This window comes from Alligator sinensis, unplaced genomic scaffold (assembly GCF_000455745.1).
Source record: "Alligator sinensis unplaced genomic scaffold, ASM45574v1 scaffold1851_1, whole genome shotgun sequence".
In the NCBI taxonomy this organism is placed as follows: domain Eukaryota; kingdom Metazoa; phylum Chordata; order Crocodylia; family Alligatoridae; genus Alligator; species Alligator sinensis.
Genome location: NW_005842964.1, coordinates 313,881 through 334,676, shown reverse-complemented (window position 1 = coordinate 334,676; position 20,796 = coordinate 313,881). Strand labels below are relative to the sequence as shown.

The window sequence follows — 20,796 nt, the reverse complement described above, 5'->3', positions numbered from 1 at the left end:
GTGGGAAGCTGTGGGGAAGCTCCATGCCACTACATGCACCCCCTGGGAGGAGGAGGGGTATGTATCCCTCTCAGATTTGTGTGCAGGGAAGATGCAGGCTGCTCACTGTGGGCCCAGGGCTCTCTGCTCTGCTGCCTTTCCCTCGGGAGCCCCACACTGGCCATGAGTCCCCTGCCCACCTGGGGCAATGAGTTATGCCTTCTGTTGCTGGGTAGGCAGAGGGTGCACGGCCGGTGTGAGGCTCCCAAGGGAAAGGCAGCATAGTGGAGAGCCCCGAGCCCACAGTAGGTAGCCTGTATCCGCCCTTGCCCCGCTCAAAAGCATCCCTGCACTTAAAAATGGTGGTGGCAGCACTTGAACTAAAGCTCACTTGGCGCTGCAGCTGCCATTTTTAAATGCCGGGACGCTGATCCCCTGGACAAGCCACTCATGGTTCTGGCCCACTCCTCGCCCAGCTCCCATTCACCGCCCTGACTGGACAGCACCTCCAGCCCCTGACCCACTCCCTCCTTCACTATGGGGGGCTCAATCTGCGCCCCCCCCCCCGGGCCACACACACACCCCTTCCTCTCCAGACTTACATTCAGGGAGCTGCTAGGTCTGACCATAAGTCCACCTGACCCAGTATCCTGTCTCTCTCAGAGGTCAAGAGTACTGAATGCTGAAAGCAAGACTGAATAGGGTATGACCAAGGGTTTTTTCCCTGTTCCTCTTCCACTTGCAGCTTCCAGCATTTAAATGTCTTGACACCCCTCAGAAAATGCCAGCTTTTAGTTTTTACCCACTTTTTGACTATAGAAAAAAAGAGCAATTCTTAGTGCGAAGAACTGAGAAAGACCACATCAGATCAGTGTTTTTAACACTAACTATTCCTATTTAAAATCTCTGGGGTTATTTTACAAACAGTGCTAATATTGCATGACACTGTACGGCATGCTTAACAGGACCTCCTGGCACTCTGGTGAGAATTACTGTCCTATACGAGTTGACATCGATTCCACACCTTGTTTACCTTTTGGCTTAAATGTGATGAATGAGCATCTCCTTGTTTGTTCATGACACACTGCAGATGTATTATCCAAGATTTTTTTTTAAGGAGAAATTCATAAAAGTGCATCTTGGAAATCAAGAGTCAAAACCCAATAAACCAGTCCTGAATTAGTAATGAATGAAGTGAAAATTAACCTTACTATCCCAAATCTGAACAGCTTATCTACTTCATGTGAAGAACAAAGCCAGAATGCTTGCCAAGGCAGCAACGCCATTGAGCAACTGCTGAAATATGCAAAAGCAGCAAGTCAAAAGATTCCCTCTCTTGGATCCCAAGAGGGAAAAATGTATGGGGCCTAACAGAGGACACGTGAAGAGTGGCCCATGACAGAGAGAGATGGTGGAGCCTTGTCTGTACCCTAAAATGATATCCAGCGTTGCATGGAGAAGCAAGGTTCAGTGCTGCCTCATTGAAGACAGGACAATAAGTCTGCTTTATTTCTTAAGAATAAGGAAATACTGGGAGTGGGGAAGGGGAATGAATTCTAGACACAGTACTTACTGCTGAGTCTATCAACAATCTAATAACAGGGCTGGAGAATAATTGTTTGAAATCCTCTTTCGAATTTTTTTTCTGCTTGCTTTGCAATGGGAGCAAGGTTGACCAGCATCTCTCAAGAGATTTCTAGGTGCTTTAAATTTGCTTTTGTTAACTGGCATCCCTAACCTGCATGAAGAGAGGAGTGGATGATGTAAAAACATAGGACTTTCTTGAATCAGCTAGGTCTCAACGTCCAGAGTATCTAGAATCTGACTACCCAGCTCCTGATATGAGGACCAAGAAAAGCATTTAATATTAAATGACAAGAAAGAGGCCTTTTAAGAGAAGTTGGGGAGACAATGGTCTTTGTAAGCAAGATGCTTTCTGATCTCTATCCCTCCAAGGGTCTAGAGATGTAGAAGATGGGATGCTTTTTCCAGATGGGAGTCTACAATTGCCACTGGAGAAGAGCTCTTTGCTTCCACAAAGAATGAGAAGGAGACCCACTTTTGGAGGTTTTAGAGGGCAAATACCAGTGTCTCCAGCACAGCCATGGCAGACAATTGAAAGGGAAAGACTAGTAAGATTAGTTAAGGTTTATATGATGAATGTTACAGGTAAACTCACAGGCTCTTAAATCAGTGATCTTGGTCCGAGAGGGGTAAGCCATGTCCTGATTTCAGTGAACGGGTTTCAGATAAGGAAATTCCTCTCCTGGAAGGATGGGAAAAGGAAAGGAGTATTTCCTTCTGAAGTTGGTACTGATTTGTAGGGTGCTGTTCTTGGTATAAAAAATGTAGATGTTGAAGTGATGATATCAGAAAAGTAACAATGGATATAGATGCCAAAGTTGTTCTGGTCCTACTTGGGCCAAAAACTGACCCTGCATCACCAGTCTGAATATTACAAATAGGGTTTTCTGTTCAGTTCACAGGAAGAGACCAAAAGCAAGCTACTCTTTTTGCATGTCAGGCTTTCCTTTATCAAGAGGAATATAACCACTAACAAGGATCATGACTTGCCTGTTGTTCTGGTCTACCTTGCCTCCAAATGAAGTGGTCTGTACCAGCTTTCAGTGCTGGAGCAGCAGTCAGTGCCAAGCTGACTTTTGGCAGTCATGGGTAGCCTACGAATATAGTGTCGGAAGTCTAACCATTTACCAGAGCTGGCATTGAGTCACCTCCCAACTCTCAGGGGGACTGATTGATTGGGACTTGGAAAAATAAATCCTGTCTTGGAACCTAACATTATTATCCTGGATCCCAAGTGCTCTTCAGACTGCTCTTCTGAGATTATCTAGACTCTTGGCTAAAACTTCACTCACGCTTAAGACGAACTACCACAGGCACCTAAGAATAATAGGTGAAGCACACAATGTTACTTATAGGCTATTAAAAACTTTCAATTTTAAGGTTCTTATTAAAACACTAGCGCAAAAGCCCGTCAAAAATAGGCTACTTGTTATAGGGTACCATGTTTCTGTTATCCATTGTGTCATTACCAACTTGAGCTGTTCTGCCTGGTCTTCTATACATCAGGTATCCATCAACATTTCCAAGCGTCTCCTCTCTAAACTCCTTTGGATATTTCTTCAGACAGTGATGATTTTCCATGCATGGTGCATTTGGATTCAATCCTCCACACAGTCCATGAATCGTACATCGCATCACAATGATCTCTGCTCAACAGGCAATGCACTCTTGTACAAACAAATGTTTGTTTTAAAGTTCTGGTAAGGCTTGTTGTTTCGATTTGTCATCAAATCCTGCAAATACTCTGGAAACTGTCTTCTTGGAGGCAGAATCACTTTACTCTTATGACAACAACTCCGGAATTGACCAACTGATGGTCTTTCAGCTTGGAAGTTTAAAGAGTTATAAAACTGGCACAGCACATTCATCGATCCACAACAATGTTCTTTAATCTCATCTTCAGTGAATCTATTGTTGTCTACTCTTTCAGCCTGTCTTTTATTGCCTTTGCAAACCCTTTGCCTTTCCATTGCATCTCTTCTACAATGTCCTTTTTGCTCATCTGTTTCGCTTTGTCTTACTCTTGCCATTCTTTCTGCATTCAATTGTTGTCTATTCTCTGCTTCACCCATTGTCTCTGTGAATCCTTTGCCTTTCCATTGCATCTCTTTTACGATGTCCTTTTTGCTCATCTGTTTCGCTTTGTCTTACTCTTGCCATTCTCTCTGCATTCAATTGCCGTCTATTCTCTGCTTCACCTTGGTAAGGGTGTTATGGGTTAAAGTTAAAGTAAGTGAAATAAGTTTTGCTCGGATACCGAGAGTACACCATAACTAATTGAAATCTATCACTAAAAGTCCAGAAAAGTGAGCGCAAATATGGTTTTTCAAGCCTGACAGACAGAATGACAGACACAAATGAAGCAAAATATTACAGAGGACTAATTTTGTGAATGTATCATCATGTTGAAGCAAATCTGGAATAGTTAGGGAGTCTCGAGACAGCTGATTGGTTGGGTTATGTAAAGGTAGGAGAATATTTAAAAAAAAATGAAAAGGGGTTACCTATAAATATGTACCTAGCTAAATGATAACAAATAAAGACAGAAAACATGCAAGGGGTAATAAGATGTATCAAGCATGACAAAAAACAAGAGATTACTGTGGCTATGCAGTCCTACTTAACCAACAGAATTTGCCAAAATAAGTGCTCTGAAAGCCAACAGCTTAAACACTCTTTGTAGGCAAAACGGTGAAACACGCTCTCAATCCCAGAAGGCACAAATGGGAGGCCTAAATTCAAACTGGAGGTGGCAAGGGTCTGACTACAGTCTCAACCTCCTGTTCTCCAATTCAATCAAAAAAGAGAAGTTGTGATCACCTTCATTTATGGATCTAACCATCTGTGATAGGTTCAAAGTTATCTTTCTGGCCATGAAATCTCATAGCTGACAAGACAAGATGCCAACTTATACATCTGAAAGCAACAAGGACAAAAAGTCTAGACAGCTCAGCAAAAGGCTGACCAAAATTTTGGTCAGCTAAGATGAGATGCTGCCAAGCAGCCCATACACCACAGCAATTCTTCATTCTCTGAGACACCAAAAAAACCTTTCATGTTAGGTTAACTCCACCATCCTAAATTATCTTTTCTGGTGTCAAAAACTCAAACAATCTCCTACCTGACTGTCAAAACATCCAGCTCCCACCATCTCCTAAAAATTTTTACAGGAGTTATAAGTATTATCATTACAAAAATCTGCAGCAAATTCAAAATCTACTGGAAAGGATCTCCCTAAAGTCACAGTGAAACAAAGGGGTTTTTGCAGCCTGCTCATAGTATGTAGAGCCAATATTGTGGGCGTTTTATTGTGGCCCCACCCCACACTGTCGATTGGTGGAGGAGCCCCAGTAACCCTGCCCCTTGTTGCCAATTGGTGGAGGGAGCCTTCACTCAGTCTACATCACTACCGGTTTTTTCTGGTTGATTTCATGGGAAATCGTGGCCACTGCGGGATTTCCCAGCAATTGCAGACAAGGCTCTTTTTCACAGTTTCCATGAAATGCCGATTTAGGTAAGTTCCTAGCTACAGTAAAAGTTCTGTTAACCGGGATCTTACAAGCTAGCATGCTCAATTAACTGGCATGCCGGCTTGTAAGATAAAGTGAAACCAGAAGTGCCCACCGTGGCACTTCGGGTTTCTCCGAGCCCAGGGCAAAACAGCCTGCGCTGCCGAGCCCCGACAGCCTGTGGGCATAACAGGCTGTGCAGGGCTTGCCTCCCTGTCCCATGGGGCCCATGGAAGGGGCGGCGGGATGCCCCAGATGCAGAGGGAGTATCTGGAAAGAGATTATTTTCCTAAAATCCAAAAGGATTTGCTATTTGGTGTTGTAGGAATACATTGCCTTATTTTTACCTAAAGATAAAAAGTTTCTTGGAAACATGACTTCAAGCCAAATTGATGTTTCTATCTTAAACTTGTGTCAGGAGATGTAGTGACTCAGGAGGTGGGAACCCAGCTGAAATTGAACAAACTGCACTTGTTAGTGTTTACCTTCTATTAACTATTCTAATCACTGATAATCTTCCTGCGAGAACTGTCGGTATCAAACTGTCAGTAGCTGTACTGACTTTTCAAGCCACAGATAGTCTGATACAGGTGACAATAAGGTTCTGATGTCTTATCTACATATGCTAGCAGGCATTTTAGGAGTTTCCAACCTGAGAGAACCAAGAAGGTAGTTTGCCAACAAGTGCTTCTTTGATAGGAGTAGATGATAGGAGACACTGATTGGTCTACTCTGTGTAGTGGTGTTACCCAGTTATCACATCTAACCTGGAAGTTTCAATGTCTGTATGCACTTAAGAGTTTGTTAATTATATGCCAGTTTAATTCAGACAAGAAAGAGAAAATTGGTAAGATGGCCTAGAGGAGGGAGGGTGGCCACCATTTTTGATAACAAGCTTCGTTAGAGCCATAATCATCAACGTACCATGAAGTTGTAAAAAATGAAGTTAAAATTAAGTTATAACATATCTACAGTTCAATTTCACAAATAATTTTCTTAGTTGGATTACAACAGTAAATAATCAATATTGTAATTTAATTCATTATACTATTTTTCTGTTAAAACAAGACATTCATCTTTAAAAACATATTTGAACAAAACACGCAATTATCTGTTCTAATACCAGAATGTCTAATGAAAATCACTGTTCTAATATGTTATGCAATATATGAGTAGCCACTATTTAAAACTACTAATGGGAAAATACATCTGGCATATATTTCAGTCTGATATCCCATTCTGGCTTGGCTCCTTTTCCATGCTTAATGTCACCTGAATCTATCTGGAAAGAGACTGGGATCAAATCAGAGACAGTATTTTAACATTTCCTAAAGGTCATGACTTGTAGACACTCCCATATGGAATAAAGAACAAGGAAGTGAGGTATTTTTCTTTATTAAAAGTTTTTTTTGTTTTGTTTTGTTTTGGGTTTTTTTTTTGTTTTTTTTTTGTTTTTTTTTTTACATACAAGCAACACATTGGCTGGTTTCTCATTTATACAGCTGACTACTGGTAGGAGTGAAACTTACTGAGATAACAGCAATCAGAGATTGAAAGCTGATGTGCTTTCCCAACTTTCAATTCATTAATTAAAACTGCCTTTACTTTCTTTCTTTATGCCTGTTAAATTGAAAATCCTGACAAAACAAGTGGGAGAAAAAGCTCCCTTCACTCAACTGCAATCAAGTTGAAAAAGGCACAGCTCAATATTCAGCCTACTACAATATTATTTGGTGGAATGATTCTCCAAATACTTGAGAAAAACACATAGAAAAAATAATCCCTCTCATGAAAAAGTAAAAGTATAAAACTTTTTTGATAGCAATTAATCCTTGATCTGAGATTCTGCTCTGAAAAGTACTTCAAAAGCTGCAGGCTTGAACATATTTCACAGCTGACTGATTTCAGGTCAAATTTGTTCAATTTATTACTCATGGTTTTTCCAGGCCCTCACTCAAACCACACTAGAATCAGTATGAAACAGTGTTTGTTTATAAGCAGCCGGCCAGGCCTACATTCAACCAGGTTTATCTCAAACCAGTTTCAGCCATTTTCAAATTGGTTTATGCGCACTGAACCTCTGTTCTGTTACAGGTTTAAACCAGTTTCTGAACACTTAAACTGGTTTGTGTGTAATATCTGTCCCTAGCCCAAAGGTCATCTAGTTTAAACCCCTGCCTGAGGCAGGATAGTTCCTATCCAAACCATAATCTAAACTCTATATAAGACTACTATCATTCCTGACACAACACAGACCTAACACCCCAACCTGCCACAGCTACAGCAGGGGAATCACAGCAGCCAACATCCTGCTTCTATGAAATGTCAATATATGCTTAAAAGATCCCTGGTAGAGGTCCATGCCCCACCCCGCAGTCTGTACCAATCTGACCATGGGGTAAAGTTCCTTCCTGACCCCAAATAAGGCAATCAATATAACCCTGAGCAGAGGCAAGTCTCTAGCCAGGAACCTCTGCTTTTGCTCCCAGCAGAAGCTTGGCACCCAGCCAAAGTCCCCAAAGCACATAAGAATTCCCCTCCTTCCTATGTCTGCCTCCAGGGGGGGACTGGTCAGGGTGGAGGAATTCCCTCTGCCACTCCACCTATCTCTGTTGTTCTTACTGTCACTATTCCCAGATGAGCCCAGCCGCCATGCAGTCCAGTTGGAGCAACTTTGACACTTCCCTCACCCCCAGACAGTGGGGAAAACAGTAACAGTAGGCAGGAGGAGGGGAGGAGAGGAAGGGACATGCCTCTAGGCATGGAGGAAGAAGGGGGATATTCTTATGTGCTTTGAGGACTTAAAAAAAGTCCCCAGAGGTGCTCTCAGAGTGGACTATCCCCAACTGGTGGGTGTGCGTGGGAAGAAACTGGGAGCAGGGATACAGTCACCCTCACAGTGCCAGGGGCTGCTTCTGCACTCCTCATCCCCCTCTCCCCACTGCCTCTGCCAAGTCCTGAATCTGCCTCAGGTCATCACTACAGAGAAAGGGAATAGAATTTTACATTTTTCACTGAAGTTAAATGAAGTAATAACAGTACATGGAAACAGCCAAGTAGTAAGATGCCATTTTCACATGGACACTTTTCACAGACAATTCCATTTGTTTTATAAGGTAACTTAGTTGTGCATTTCTTCAATTTATGTTAATAAAAAGTTCTACTATCATTCACATTTCCTCAAAAAAAATTTCCAAACTTCAAAGTTCTTTAAAGGTTTATTTTTCTAAATTACTAAAACTTATTCATAATCTTTATTGTAAAGTAAATTTATATAATAATAAGCCCTTAACTTGATATCCTCAACTATGAAGAAAAAATCATTTTAGTTTACAAATAACTTGAACTGAAAACATCAATTTTTAAACAAACTGATTTGTAGGCAAGAAATATATTAAAATACCTTTAACCGCCAATTGTCTCCTACTTCAGTTTTGATTCTGTTTAACCAGTTCTCATCAAAATACGTTGGATCTCTGAAAACATAAAATGTTTAAAAACTGTTAATACCCATTTCAAATACTGAGAAGTAATTTCATACGAATGCTAATCAATGTTTTTTTTACGTGACTATGGATATCTGGGTATTACTGAGTATATAATCCAGCATCTTACTTAATTCTTTCTGCCAAATATTTGTACTCTGCTCATCACAGCATTATCCTATTGTGATCGGTAATGATTAATAACCACAACTTGTAAGGAAGTTGTAACTCTCCTAGGATGCAGTGAGCTAATCTATGTCCTCTCCAAAAAGCAGAAAACTTTCTTTCCAGTGTTTACAAACCCATTTGCTGATGCCTCAAATCATTATGTATAAATGCTCTTAAAGTACTATATTTAGCTTGCTGGGTTTTTGGTTGTAGCCGTGTTAGTCTAAGGACATAGGCAGGCAAGGTTCTTTGAGTAGATGTTGTATCTTTTATTAGACCAACTGATTAGTTGAGAAAAGGTTCTTGGCAAGCTTTCAGGTAAGTCACCTTTCTTCAGGCATGGGGAGTTTCTTCTTCAGGCATAAATAGCAGAGACTCCCCATGCCCGAAGAAGGGCGACTGTGTCCAAAAGCTTGCCAAGAATATTTAGCTTGCATGCTTGTAAATTTTTATTAATCAAATTAAACTTGTGTCAAATCCAAGCACATACATGCATTTTCAATTCTTGCTGCAGTTGCCAGGGGCTGACTGGAAAGTATTCTAGCTAAACACACAAATAATGAGATTGCACTGTATAGCAAACCCCCATGGGACTGGGAAGAAAATTCATTAAAATAGGGTTTTCACTATAATAGCACTAGTTAATTGTCTGCATCATAATGAAAAAAACCTCAACCATTCCTGCTATTGGGATTATTAAAAACAAGGGTTTTGTTATAAACAGGGTTCATTATAATGAGGTCATTCTGTAACTCCTTAAATTTCACCTAACATCCCCATTCTCATATTGTGGTTCATATTCTTTACTGAAAACCCAGGTCAGCTATTACCCCGCCTAGCCTAAAAAAAAAAAGAAAAAAAAAAAGGGGGCATTGTACAAATATTTCCCTTGTTAGTCCTGCCAAACCTTGAAGGGTAACTATAAAACAGTTAAAGATTTTTCAACTTCTGCTCTGAGGCACCCAAAATAGATTATTTTGAGAGGACACGGTGTGACTTTGAATATGCTGTTACATTTTCTATATGCTTTATTTTCTCACATACAACATACACTGGAATATACTATACGTCTCGTTTTTTAAAGGAAGAATGTAGAAAAAAGATTTTTGCAGTTATGGCCGCACATAGTAGAGACAGAGGCTATTCTTCAGCTGGCTCTCTCTCTTTGTCCTGCTTAAATAAAACTGAAACCCTAGCTGCTGCTGAAAGACTGGTTTCTCTGGGTGGATCTATGATTCTGAACAGAGAAAGTTTCCAGGGCTGTAAAGCAGGACGAGAGAGAACAGAAGCAGTAAGAAGACAGCAAACTTGCCCTAAGAAAGGTAAGGCTTGATTAGTGGAACATCAAGACCATTACAAGGAAATTTTTGTTAACACCTGTATTATGAAGAATAATGAGCCATTAAGTTAGCTGACTCTCTTAGCTATCTGAATAGTAATGTCAGAGCTGTTGCATGATGGAGCAGATATCAAGCCAGGATTCTTCTATCCTGAGCAGAAAATCAGCTTCCCCACATAATGCACACAATCTGATTTGGGGGGTTGATTCTTTGGGGTAATGGCACACGTGCATGTGAGAAAATATACTGTCTTCATACAGACATATTAGGACTTTCTCTGCAGATTTCAGGGACTACATATATTAAAGGAGAATGTTCCTTACTAGTTACTATCCAAAATCATACTTCAAAAATCTAATGGATACAAAAAATCATGGACTAAATAGAGACATTGGATTTATGGAACAATATAACCTGCCTGCCATCTGATAACCCCAGGTAACCTTTCTTTTTTCCCAGATGCATTTTATCACCTGTCGACATTCCCCTCTTCTGTTGTTTTCTCCCCCACCAACCTGCCTCATGCCTATTAACTCCTATCCCCTCTGATCTTCCCTGCCATGCATTTGCATTTTCACAGACCTGTATTTTGCATACTGGCTTAAGCTTCTATTTGGACCCTAGAGAAAAGATGAGCAGACTCTTCCTATGCCTGACAAAAGGTGCCTGTGCCTGAAAGCTTGCAAAGAACAATTTTGCTAACTATTGAGTTGGTTTAATAAAAGATACTACATTTACCCAAATAACCTTGTCTACCTATGTCCTTAGACCAGCACTGCTACAACCAATGCCACCAAAGTAATTTTTAATTCAATAAAACAGAACTTTAAACAGAGTTACGCTCCTATTTTTAAAAACAATGGAGCTAAAAACAATAACTGTCAGTTCTGGTAAGAAGCATGTAAAAGATTCCAGATCACACTTTTCCCCCTCTGCTGTATGGAGGCGTCTAGACTAGCAGGGGCTGGAACTTCTCCTAGAACCCATACACACATAACTTGATCCAACCCTTAGCATGAAGCAGGAAGCTAAGCTCAATGAAGCAGAGAAAATACAAGAGTTAGTAATTAAGGGGCACCTTCCCTTCTTAAGACATTTCTATGTTCCATGAAGCCATGCAAAAATATCAGAGCTAACTCAGGTACTGGAAACAGTACAGCCATGTTAGTGTCGGGTTCTCCCTGGGATAATTAGTCCTGCCAAGCAGCTGTGTAGATCAGGGTTGTCCAATTCATGGCCCTCAAGGGTTTAATTTGCATTCCCCAGTCTCTCTCCCAGCTATCACTCCCCTCCCCCACTACTACTCTCACTGCAGCAGCAGCCAGGGGCTCCAGGCTCTTCCTCCCTCCGTCTTTCAGGGAATGAGGCGACATGGTACAGCCAGTGCAACTGAGGAAGCCCGCAGCCTGGGAGCTGGGGTACCTGTGCAGTGCAGTACAGCAAGGGAACACCTGTGCTGGTTGTGGCCTATGCAATCTTTGGCCTCCAGCTACTTAGCTGGGCAGCCCTGGCACAGATTAATTCCTGGAGGAGTTTCATATTATTATGACTACAGTATACTCCTTCTAGTACATGAAACCTAGAAGGTTTGGAGCTAGCTAGGCATCTCTGCATGACACTGTGTTGTACCATGTAAAAACCACCTTAGTATTAAAAGACTGCCCCAGCTTAATAAAAAAAAAGGCATCCTGCTGTGAGTGCTCCCGTATTTTAGATGAAAAATAAAACCACAAAGCAAGCACTGGAAGTCAGAAAACTGATACTTTATTTACAGCTTTACTCCTTCAGGACATAGTGTTCTAATCAGTACCTAGACTGGTCTTAGACTATTAACTTATCTGTTGTGCAGTTAAACAACTGCTGTATTCTGGCCTGAGATAGCTGAAGTGGACCTCATATCCTGCATAACAAGATATAAGGTTCTTATTAAAGTCTGAAATCCTGTGGGGAAGATGTTCAATCAATGGATCTGATGCACTAATATGCTATGTGATGCAAATGAAAAGTCAACCCCATATTACTGGCCAACCGAGAAGTCAGTCTTTGATCTATGAGAGAAGAGAGAGAGAGAGAGAGAGAGAGAGAGTGTGTCTCGGTGTTACTACTGAAACTCTAGCTCCCACTTATTTCCCCATAATGCCCTCCCTCATAGTCTTTGTGAACGAGACAGAGCATCGCTAATGGCAGTGTATTAATTCAGACAGATTCTAGTTGTCATTTAAAAACATTCCAGCACAGAGTATGTGTTGAAGGCTGATTAAGTCTGCTGGAAAGAAATGCCACCTACAACTATGTAGCTGGAATAACAGTTTTAATTATTAGCAGATCTAATGACTCCAGATTACTCTTTTAAAGACACAGTTCAGCCCCATGACAGCCTGTGCAGCACTGTTGACATGATGTACAAAAGAACAGAACAGCAAATACAACATCCCTGATAATGTTTCACCTAGTTTTGCTGACAGAAGTTTCTAAGCATGTGAAATGGACTTTGTCTAAATAGATGTCAAATGACCTCTTGCCCTTTGTAAGTGGGTAAAAATCTAGAAAGGAAGCTTGGCTCCTCTCTTGACAAAGTTAACTGTGGAATAGTAAACCTAGTTCAAAACAAGTGGTGCTTAGAAGATTTCTATTCATTTTCTACATTGAAACAAATTTGCCTAAATCTGAAGATTAGTGAGAAAACAGCTGGACAACTGTAGCAACATCAGGTCTGCTCCAGTTTCAGGCCTAGAACTTCAGGGACTCACTGATATTTTTGGATGGTCTGCTGGCAACAGATCATGGACGGGTGTGTAGTATGACATTCTATCTTGCAGCAGATGAGGTAACCATTAAATGTTGGCTCATGAGAATGATTTATGTGGATGTGAATGCCTCTCTCTGCCTTGCTGTCAAGAAAGAACCATAGGATATCCCCGGGGTCTACCACAGGGTTTGCATTTTATGACCCCAGTTATAGGAGGCCATTTAACAGAAATCTGCCATTTTAAGGCTGCTCTGTCATCACTATATTGATACCTAATTTTATATTTTCATTTGAGGCGGTTGGTTTGAAACAAGACAGACAAGAATGAAGTAGCAGCCATGAGGGGCAGAAACATAATGCATGTTCATTATTCAACAAGTGCCAGTGAAAAGGTGCAAAATCTTGAGGTCAACCTCATCTGAATTGAGCACTGGGCCTACAATCGCACAGTAGACAAGAATAACCATCAGTTAATACTTTTCCTTGGTTACCATAGTACCAAGGGTGATATGAACACCTAGACAACTGCGTGCATTGAGTTGGTAAAATTCGTAAGTAGGGACCTACTTACCTTGGGGAGAGGCAAAGCCATTTTCATAGCTTGCTCATAGCACAAAGGGTCAATTTTGCAGGCATTTCCCAGCAGCTCCACCCCTTGCCACTGATTAGCAGAGGGGCACTGCCATCCCTGCAGACAGTCAGTAAGTCTCATGCACACGACAGTGGCTGCAGGGATCATCCTATTATCTAAGTATCACTCTAAGGTTTGGGAGATTGTAAAACAGTATGTTTAGAACAACACACTGAACAACACACATTTTTTCTTTTGGATTGATTTTGCAGGAAATCACGGCCGATGGAATATTTCCTGGCAATCGCGAATATTGCCATTTTTCATTAAAACTGTGAATTAGGTAGGCCCCTATTCATAAGATACCTTTACCTGGCATCCAGATGGCTCTTCTCACTATATGATTAGCCCTAACATATCCTATATTTCAGGGGGCAGAATTCATAAATGCAGGTACCATCGTCCAACAGCTCCCATTTGTATCTGCTCCTAAAGAGCATGTAGCTTCTAGCAGAGGCTGCAAGCACTACAAGATTCAAAGACATTCACGGTCAGGGGAGTGCAAATGATGAGTGTCTACAGCACCCTCCACTATTAGGTAACTATAGCAGCAATAGTTATCGGTGTTCCCGTAACAGAAAATACTGTGTCAACTGTTGTGGAAGCAGGAGCTATCTGAGGGCTCTACCATACCACCAGAGTTTAAAACAAAACTGCATCTGCCCTCCTGTGGAAATATTAGATCTGGGCTGTCTAACAGGCAGCCTGCATGCAGCCCCCAAAGAGTTAGCACGTGGCCCATCCAGCTGCCCCTCCCCAACCCCACCATAGATCCTGCCACAGCTGCCAGGTTCTTCTAGCTCCCCCTCCCTCTTACTTCCTGCCCTTGTTCTAGGGGGAAGGGGACAGTGCAGCAGGAGAGGGCTACAGTGCCCAAGCCAGGGGGAGGGGAGGAAGGGGGGAGAAAGGGCCAGGCTGCTTGCACTGCATGTGACAAAAGGAAAGAATGGGGCTGCCTGCACTGGGGGAGGGGAGGGGAGAGAGGGGCAAGGCAGACTGCCAGCATGGCATATATAGCTGGGGGAGGCAAGAAATGGGGGAAGCCAGGCTGCCTATGCTGCTGTGCACAGGAAGGTGGATGGGGGCATGCTGGGTTGCCCATGCTGTGAGGGAGAGGTTTCCATGGCGGCAACCAACCCCCAGGTCTGTGGACTGTGCCTCCTAGGACTGCAGCCCACATGGAAGTTTCTGGAGTAGGACTAGGCCCCAGAGGCAGCCATGACACCCCCTGATGGCCATCTGACTTGTGCCTGGCTTGAGCTCTAAGACAGCTCTCCCTTGACTATCTTCCTGCCATGCCTTGTTCTTACTAAAGATTAGGCAAGGGAGGCTGCCCTTGGGCCTTGCAGCGAACCTTACTCTGTTCAAGTTGCCAGCTGGTCCATCTTGGACCCCACTAGTCTACTCAGTAATCAAGATAAGTGGGCCCACTTGGCCTATGTCCCTTCAGGGCACTGTAGCTTTAAGAACGAAAATGAGCGGGTTTATCCGACCCTACACCACACCCCAAGCCTGGCAGATGTCATTGCTCTCTGGTGTCCCCTTTCTAAGCTCTCAGACCACTTGGTCTCTCACTCAGCCCCTCAGGGTCACCCAGCCCTCTCTCTCTGGGCTTTTGAACCCTCGGGGTCACCCAGCCCTCCCCCTGGGCTTATGGACCTTGTGGTCCCATTCTCTGGGCTGCCGCCGCGGGTCTTCCTAAGCAGCCTCTCTCTCTCTCTCTCTCTCTCTCTCTCTCTCTCGCAGCCCCACTCTGGACTACTGGCTTGCTGAGTAGGCCTTGGGCCTGCCTCCAGCAGGGCTAAAGGCTTGCAACTTGAACAAGACTACCAATGTAAAATAAAGGCCACTTGCCTCCATAAAACCATTCCCTCTCTGCCCCAGGTAGTATTTCCTTGTTCCCTGCTCCGCAGAGTGGCTTACCCTAATTCCTGGGTCATTCGGGAGGCCTTGCTGCCCTGAGCTCCACTCCTTGTGGCTCTCAGGGCTACACTGCCCGACCGGTTCAGGCTCCGGGCTTACATGGCAAAGCCCAGAACCTCTTCCAGCAGGTCAGTCTCTAATCAGCCCTCCACACCACCTGGAAGCTGCCTGTCAGGCAGTTTCTCCTCCTAAAGTGACAGGTGCACTAAGTATCCTGCCACAGCTCCTACATGTCCAGCAGTTGAACAGCCTTGTGCTGGATCATTTGAACACTGACAGCATTAATGCAGTCCTTCCAAACCAAGTAGAAAATCCTTTCAGGTCAAAGCCTTCACTGACTTTTGTGTCCAACCTACGTCAGAAGTACAGAGAAGCTTTCCAGGTACTCTACACATAACTATTTGCTCACAGGTATGACACCAAAGAAGTCTCACAGCTGCCCTTAGGGGACATGAGCCAACAATGTTCAGAACATTTCTCAATGCCCAGGAGGAAGTGGTCCAAGAAATCGAGAGTAGGAGCAGAGCTTGTCCCCCAGACAGTTTAGGAGAGATATCTTTTATAATGTGAAATTTGGAAGCCCATTATTTAAGTAAATAAGCCAAGGAGGCTGGCTAAGAACCAGACATCCATGGTATCAGCTGTGCTCAAAAAGAAATCACATTTGCAGAATCAGGTGCCTCAGAATCCTGGGAAGGATGATCTGATATGTCCTATTTATAGACCAGTGGAATAAGAATTTTGGACTGGATAAATAACTATTTTGATCACAAACTGAAGCATGGACCAAAAAGATTTACTCCAGAAAATTTCAAAATCTTTTTTGCCTTTGAGGTGAGAATGACAGCTACTCTAAACTGTGTGAGCAGCTTATTGATCCTCTCAGAAGCTATAATTCAAGCATGAAATAGTATCTTTATAGATGATTTTACATCTTAGCTATATCCTTTGTATTCTTTCCACTTTGTCTGAATCCAGTTTTTCCTTCACTTTAGTGAGCACTCCTGTAAATGGCATGCACCAAAATCAACAACAGCATCCTTCAAGGAATGCTGAGTATGTAGTACATACATCAAATGGCTTGTGACTGTTGTCCAATCATGATGGCACAATACAGTGCTTCAGAGAAGTTCTTAAAGAACCCCCCACAACTGTTACCAAATATGAAATTCAGGAATTACAGGCAGCTTGTATTGTTTGCTAAGGTCTTGGCTATTTGTTGGGTGAGGTGCGGCAGTAGAAGAGATAACTGAAAATATAAGATGGAACTGGGATGCATCAGTGGAGCCTATAGAGAAGGGGAAAACATGAAGCCACATACTAAAATCTCCAACTTAAATGGGAGGAAAAACTTCAAATCTGTTATATCTCTCCTTCTCCCCCTGCTCTCCCCCCTCAAGTATACTGAACTGGAGGTGGGGAGACAGAGACATCAGAGCTGAGAAAGATCTATGAAGGACCAAAGAAAAAAGTTATTTTTCCATCCAGTAAACTATGGTGTTTCCAGCTGCTGGAGGCAGAAAAAAGCAAGCATCTTTAGCCAGATGATCCACTATGTATTCAAGCCAAGAGCACTTTGCTTCATCTCCAACATTTATGACACAGGATCCTAGACTGGTAAGAATTACCAAAAGATCTGGATGGCATACAAAAGATATCAAGACAGCTGCAAGAGATCCAGACAGCTGTATGGATTTGCATTTAAAAAGTTACATTGGAATCAGCAAAGCAATATTCATGTTCCAAGGTAAGTGCCATTTTTACCCCTGTACATCCAAAAAGTTAGTAGCTTTAAAGAACCTGATCAGCTAAAAGGCCACAAACAAACATTCACTTCTCACAGTGGAACTTTGAGATATTTCTTGTGATGGAAACTGTTTTCAGGAAAGAGAGCAGTATAGGCATTCAGCCCATTCCCCAAACCAGGCAGTCCTCAATCCGGTCCAGGAGGGGAGGGAAGTACTGAGGCAAAGCGCCCAACCTTTTCTAAACGCAGTAGTTCCTCATCTGGGGAAAAAGTGGGGAGCATTACCCCACGATTCCCAACCCATCCTAGACCAAACTGCAGGAGAGTGTACAGGTGTTCATTCTTGTGAGAATTTTGCTCGCAAGAAAGATCTTTCAGTGTCAATGTTTCTTTGTATGTTCCTGATTTCTACTGGGAGAGGAGCAGTTCTCCCCCATAAAAACAACACCTGTACATGGTCAAAGTATCATTTGCATCTCGAATTTCAAAAGGTGCCAATTTTAGGATTAAAAGACAAATGTATTCTTGAGGAATACATTTGTCAGAGTTTGCAATCTGTATATCTGTTGGTAAAATACTTTTGCTCACTCACAACAAAATTGTCACATTTTAATGGGCATTGGTGAAAATTTCCAGAAGTCACTAGTATGCTGAAATGTCTTAAACAAATTCTTTTTCTTTTTACAACCTTAATCTTTAAGTGGCCTTATCCTCAAGAAGATCTTTGTTATATAACTTGCTTCTTTTACTGATATTGTTCTTACTGTAAATTTAAGACAATGCCCTTATCTGCCACGGAATGAAAGTTTATCTTCTTTCTGTAATACCTTTGTTTGATATGACCAGAACTTTAAGGATAAAGTAAGACAGGCATACAGAAACCCATTTTTGGACCTTTAATACTTTTATACTTGCATCTCAAAAAGAAGCTGGGAACTTTACAACTCATTTGACAGAACCACAGAACCACAGAAAAGTAGGGCTAGGAGAAACCCATAGAGGTCATGTACTTCAGCCCCCTGCTTGAAACAGATCATCCCAATGCAATCCAAACTACCACATAGAAATCCTTGCCTAACCTATTCCTAAAACTACACAATCAACCCTGCCATACTACTACAAGGTATATGGCCCAAAGACATCAAAAGCACTCAAACCTGCCACAGGTAAAGCAGGGGAACAAAGGCTGTCAGTGTCCCAGCACTGCAGAGGTTGTTAAAACCAGTCAAACAGAAGACATCCTAATCAGCAAGCCATGTACCTAAATTCTTATTTGTTTAGGATCTATTTGTTCTGATTACCTGTCTGCTCAATGAACTCAAATTCTCAGAATAAGTTTCACATGTTGAGCACCATGTCAGTGAAAATATGACTGACAGAATAGTGATGCATGTCTAATGGACACAGAAAAGTGCAAGGCATCTGGATTCCTGAGGTACAATAACTCTGCCACTGATTTGCTGAGTAGGCTTCTGCACATTGATTAATATCTCTACACCTGGGTAAACTGAAGTGCAAAGTGGATTTAATACTTCCAAGTTCATGAGGGAAGGGGTAGTTATAATTAATTTCTTAAACCCGAGATAAAGACTGTAAGTGTATAAAATTTCATTAATGCATGTTTCTTTGAGCAACACGGTCATGCCCCTTCCCAGCCTACTGCACATAAAAGACTGATGTTTTATTGTCTTTATGAAGAAAATGAGTGCTTTCCTACTATGAAATCTTAGGGCTCCCTACTGTTCAAAAGGAATGCAAATTTCTTACAGTGCAGATGACTATTTCCCTGCTCCACAAGATTCTCATCATAGACTGATATCCCATGATTTTTTCCTCTCTGCCATCTGCCCTAATAAATACCTGATGAAGCCTTTCCACCAGAGTGGAGGTTGACGAATATAGGTGAGCAGACACCAGTGCAATGAGTGTTCTGAATGTGACAAGCTTCAATGGGAAGAAATGCCAGGTTTATTCTCACATGACACCATGCCAACATCAAGGCTACCAATATGCAAAATCAGCATTCCCAATACTCTCTCTCATCTAGACCCGTTTCCTTGGCTGCAGCTTGGTTTCCCATAAAAAAGCTTCTCTTTGAAAATCTAGTATCCATATAACTTGAATTTTCTTCTGGTTTAATAACTGCTTTTTTCCAATACTGTTTTAAAAATGGATGAACTCTTCTTGACAAAGTTTTTTATGCTGTCTAGAACCAAATTTAATGTTTTCCGTCTCCAGTGCAAGAAAGTGACACTCTTAGATCACAGTAAAAGCACCTGTGGCAAAAACAACCTACACACTTGGGTATAGGACCACAGTACTAGAGAAAGTTAAGTTGAGCAACCTTCAGAAATATCGGATAGCATGGTTCTGAAGGATAATATAGCTTAACTTTCTCAAACAGACTGATCTGAAGAAAGAGGCTTATGTCACTTGACTGATTCTAAGTATACGTTCCAAATTTGTGTTTTTAAGATGGACTTATTGAGGGATTCTAACCTCAAACCCTTGATCCTTCAGATTTTCTTATGAGTTTCATAGATTTATAGATTGTAAGGCTGGAAGGGACCTCAGAAGATCATTGGGTCCAGCCACCTGCACCAGACAGGAAAGACAACTCGGGTCAGGTGACCCCAGCAAGGTGACTGTCCAGTCTCCTCCTGAAGTTATCAAGATGGTCTGAACGAGCTAAAAGGCAGCACATCTTTATCCTAAGTTCTATAGCCCTTATATGTAGTAAATGATCTACTACTTCTAATTTTCCCTTTACTGAATTCAAGGATGCTGTTGGAGTGTTCAAAGCTTTGTTTTAACTTTACTGAACTCTTCTAAATGACTGCTAGCACCCACCTGTCTGCTGTCATGCATTTCTACTTCTCCAACAGTTTCCCCCCACAATTAGCTGATTTTCTTGGGAAAGGAGTGGGAGTCATGATGCTGTTCGAGAAGGAATGGCAGACTAGAGAAGACAGCCCTGGACTTCCCTCCTTTGCTTGAACAGTCCCACCTACCTCTTGATTAAGAGTACTTTCTGTGGCACCTGTTTGAATTGAAGGAGCAAAAGGAGAACTTAACTGGCTGTTTTGATTTTTTTGTCTGTTTGTTTAAATTGCTGATAGGAATTACTTTCCTTTGCATGCCCCAAAACAGCTCTTTCAAATGGCTCCCAATCAGCTTATCACCTGGTTCAGATATGGTAAAAAGGTGTTTGGCTCATGTGCCAAGGTTTCATGCTCTGAGGCACAAGCAACACCTGGCTAACATAATACAAATAACTGAAAGAATCCACTAAGGCAGCCAACACTATAAATAAAAAAACATGCAAATATAATTATCTTTCACCAATATAATTATCTTTCACCAAACAAAAAGCATATCTGATCGGTGGTATGAAAAAAAAAATCAAGATCAGCCTGTCATTACAACTCTTTTGTTCCAAAATATTTCTTAGAATGAACGGTTTACTGTAAAATTAACACTAATATATCAATATCTACAAATTTGACATCTACCATATTTGCACAATAAAGTACAATTAGCAACTGTTAAGAGAGCCAAACCTGACTGAGTTTGTCACAAATTATTTTACCAGGCTTGGCAAAAGAAGTTGCAGTTGCTTTGCTGATCTTCATTACAAGTCACTGGTGTCGTGAATCAGAGCAGCCGCCGGCAGCCGCCTGA

General features: G+C 42.0%; 1 protein-coding gene across 1 annotated transcript in view; it reads right to left on the bottom strand.

Moving 5' to 3' along the window:
- HOOK3 (hook microtubule tethering protein 3) overlaps positions 1-20,796 on the bottom strand; it is a 106,510-nt gene that overhangs the window by 79,582 nt on the left and 6,132 nt on the right. The window contains 1 exon segment of the mRNA XM_025192730.1: positions 8,476-8,548. Coding sequence (XP_025048515.1) covers positions 8,476-8,548 — 73 coding nt within the window.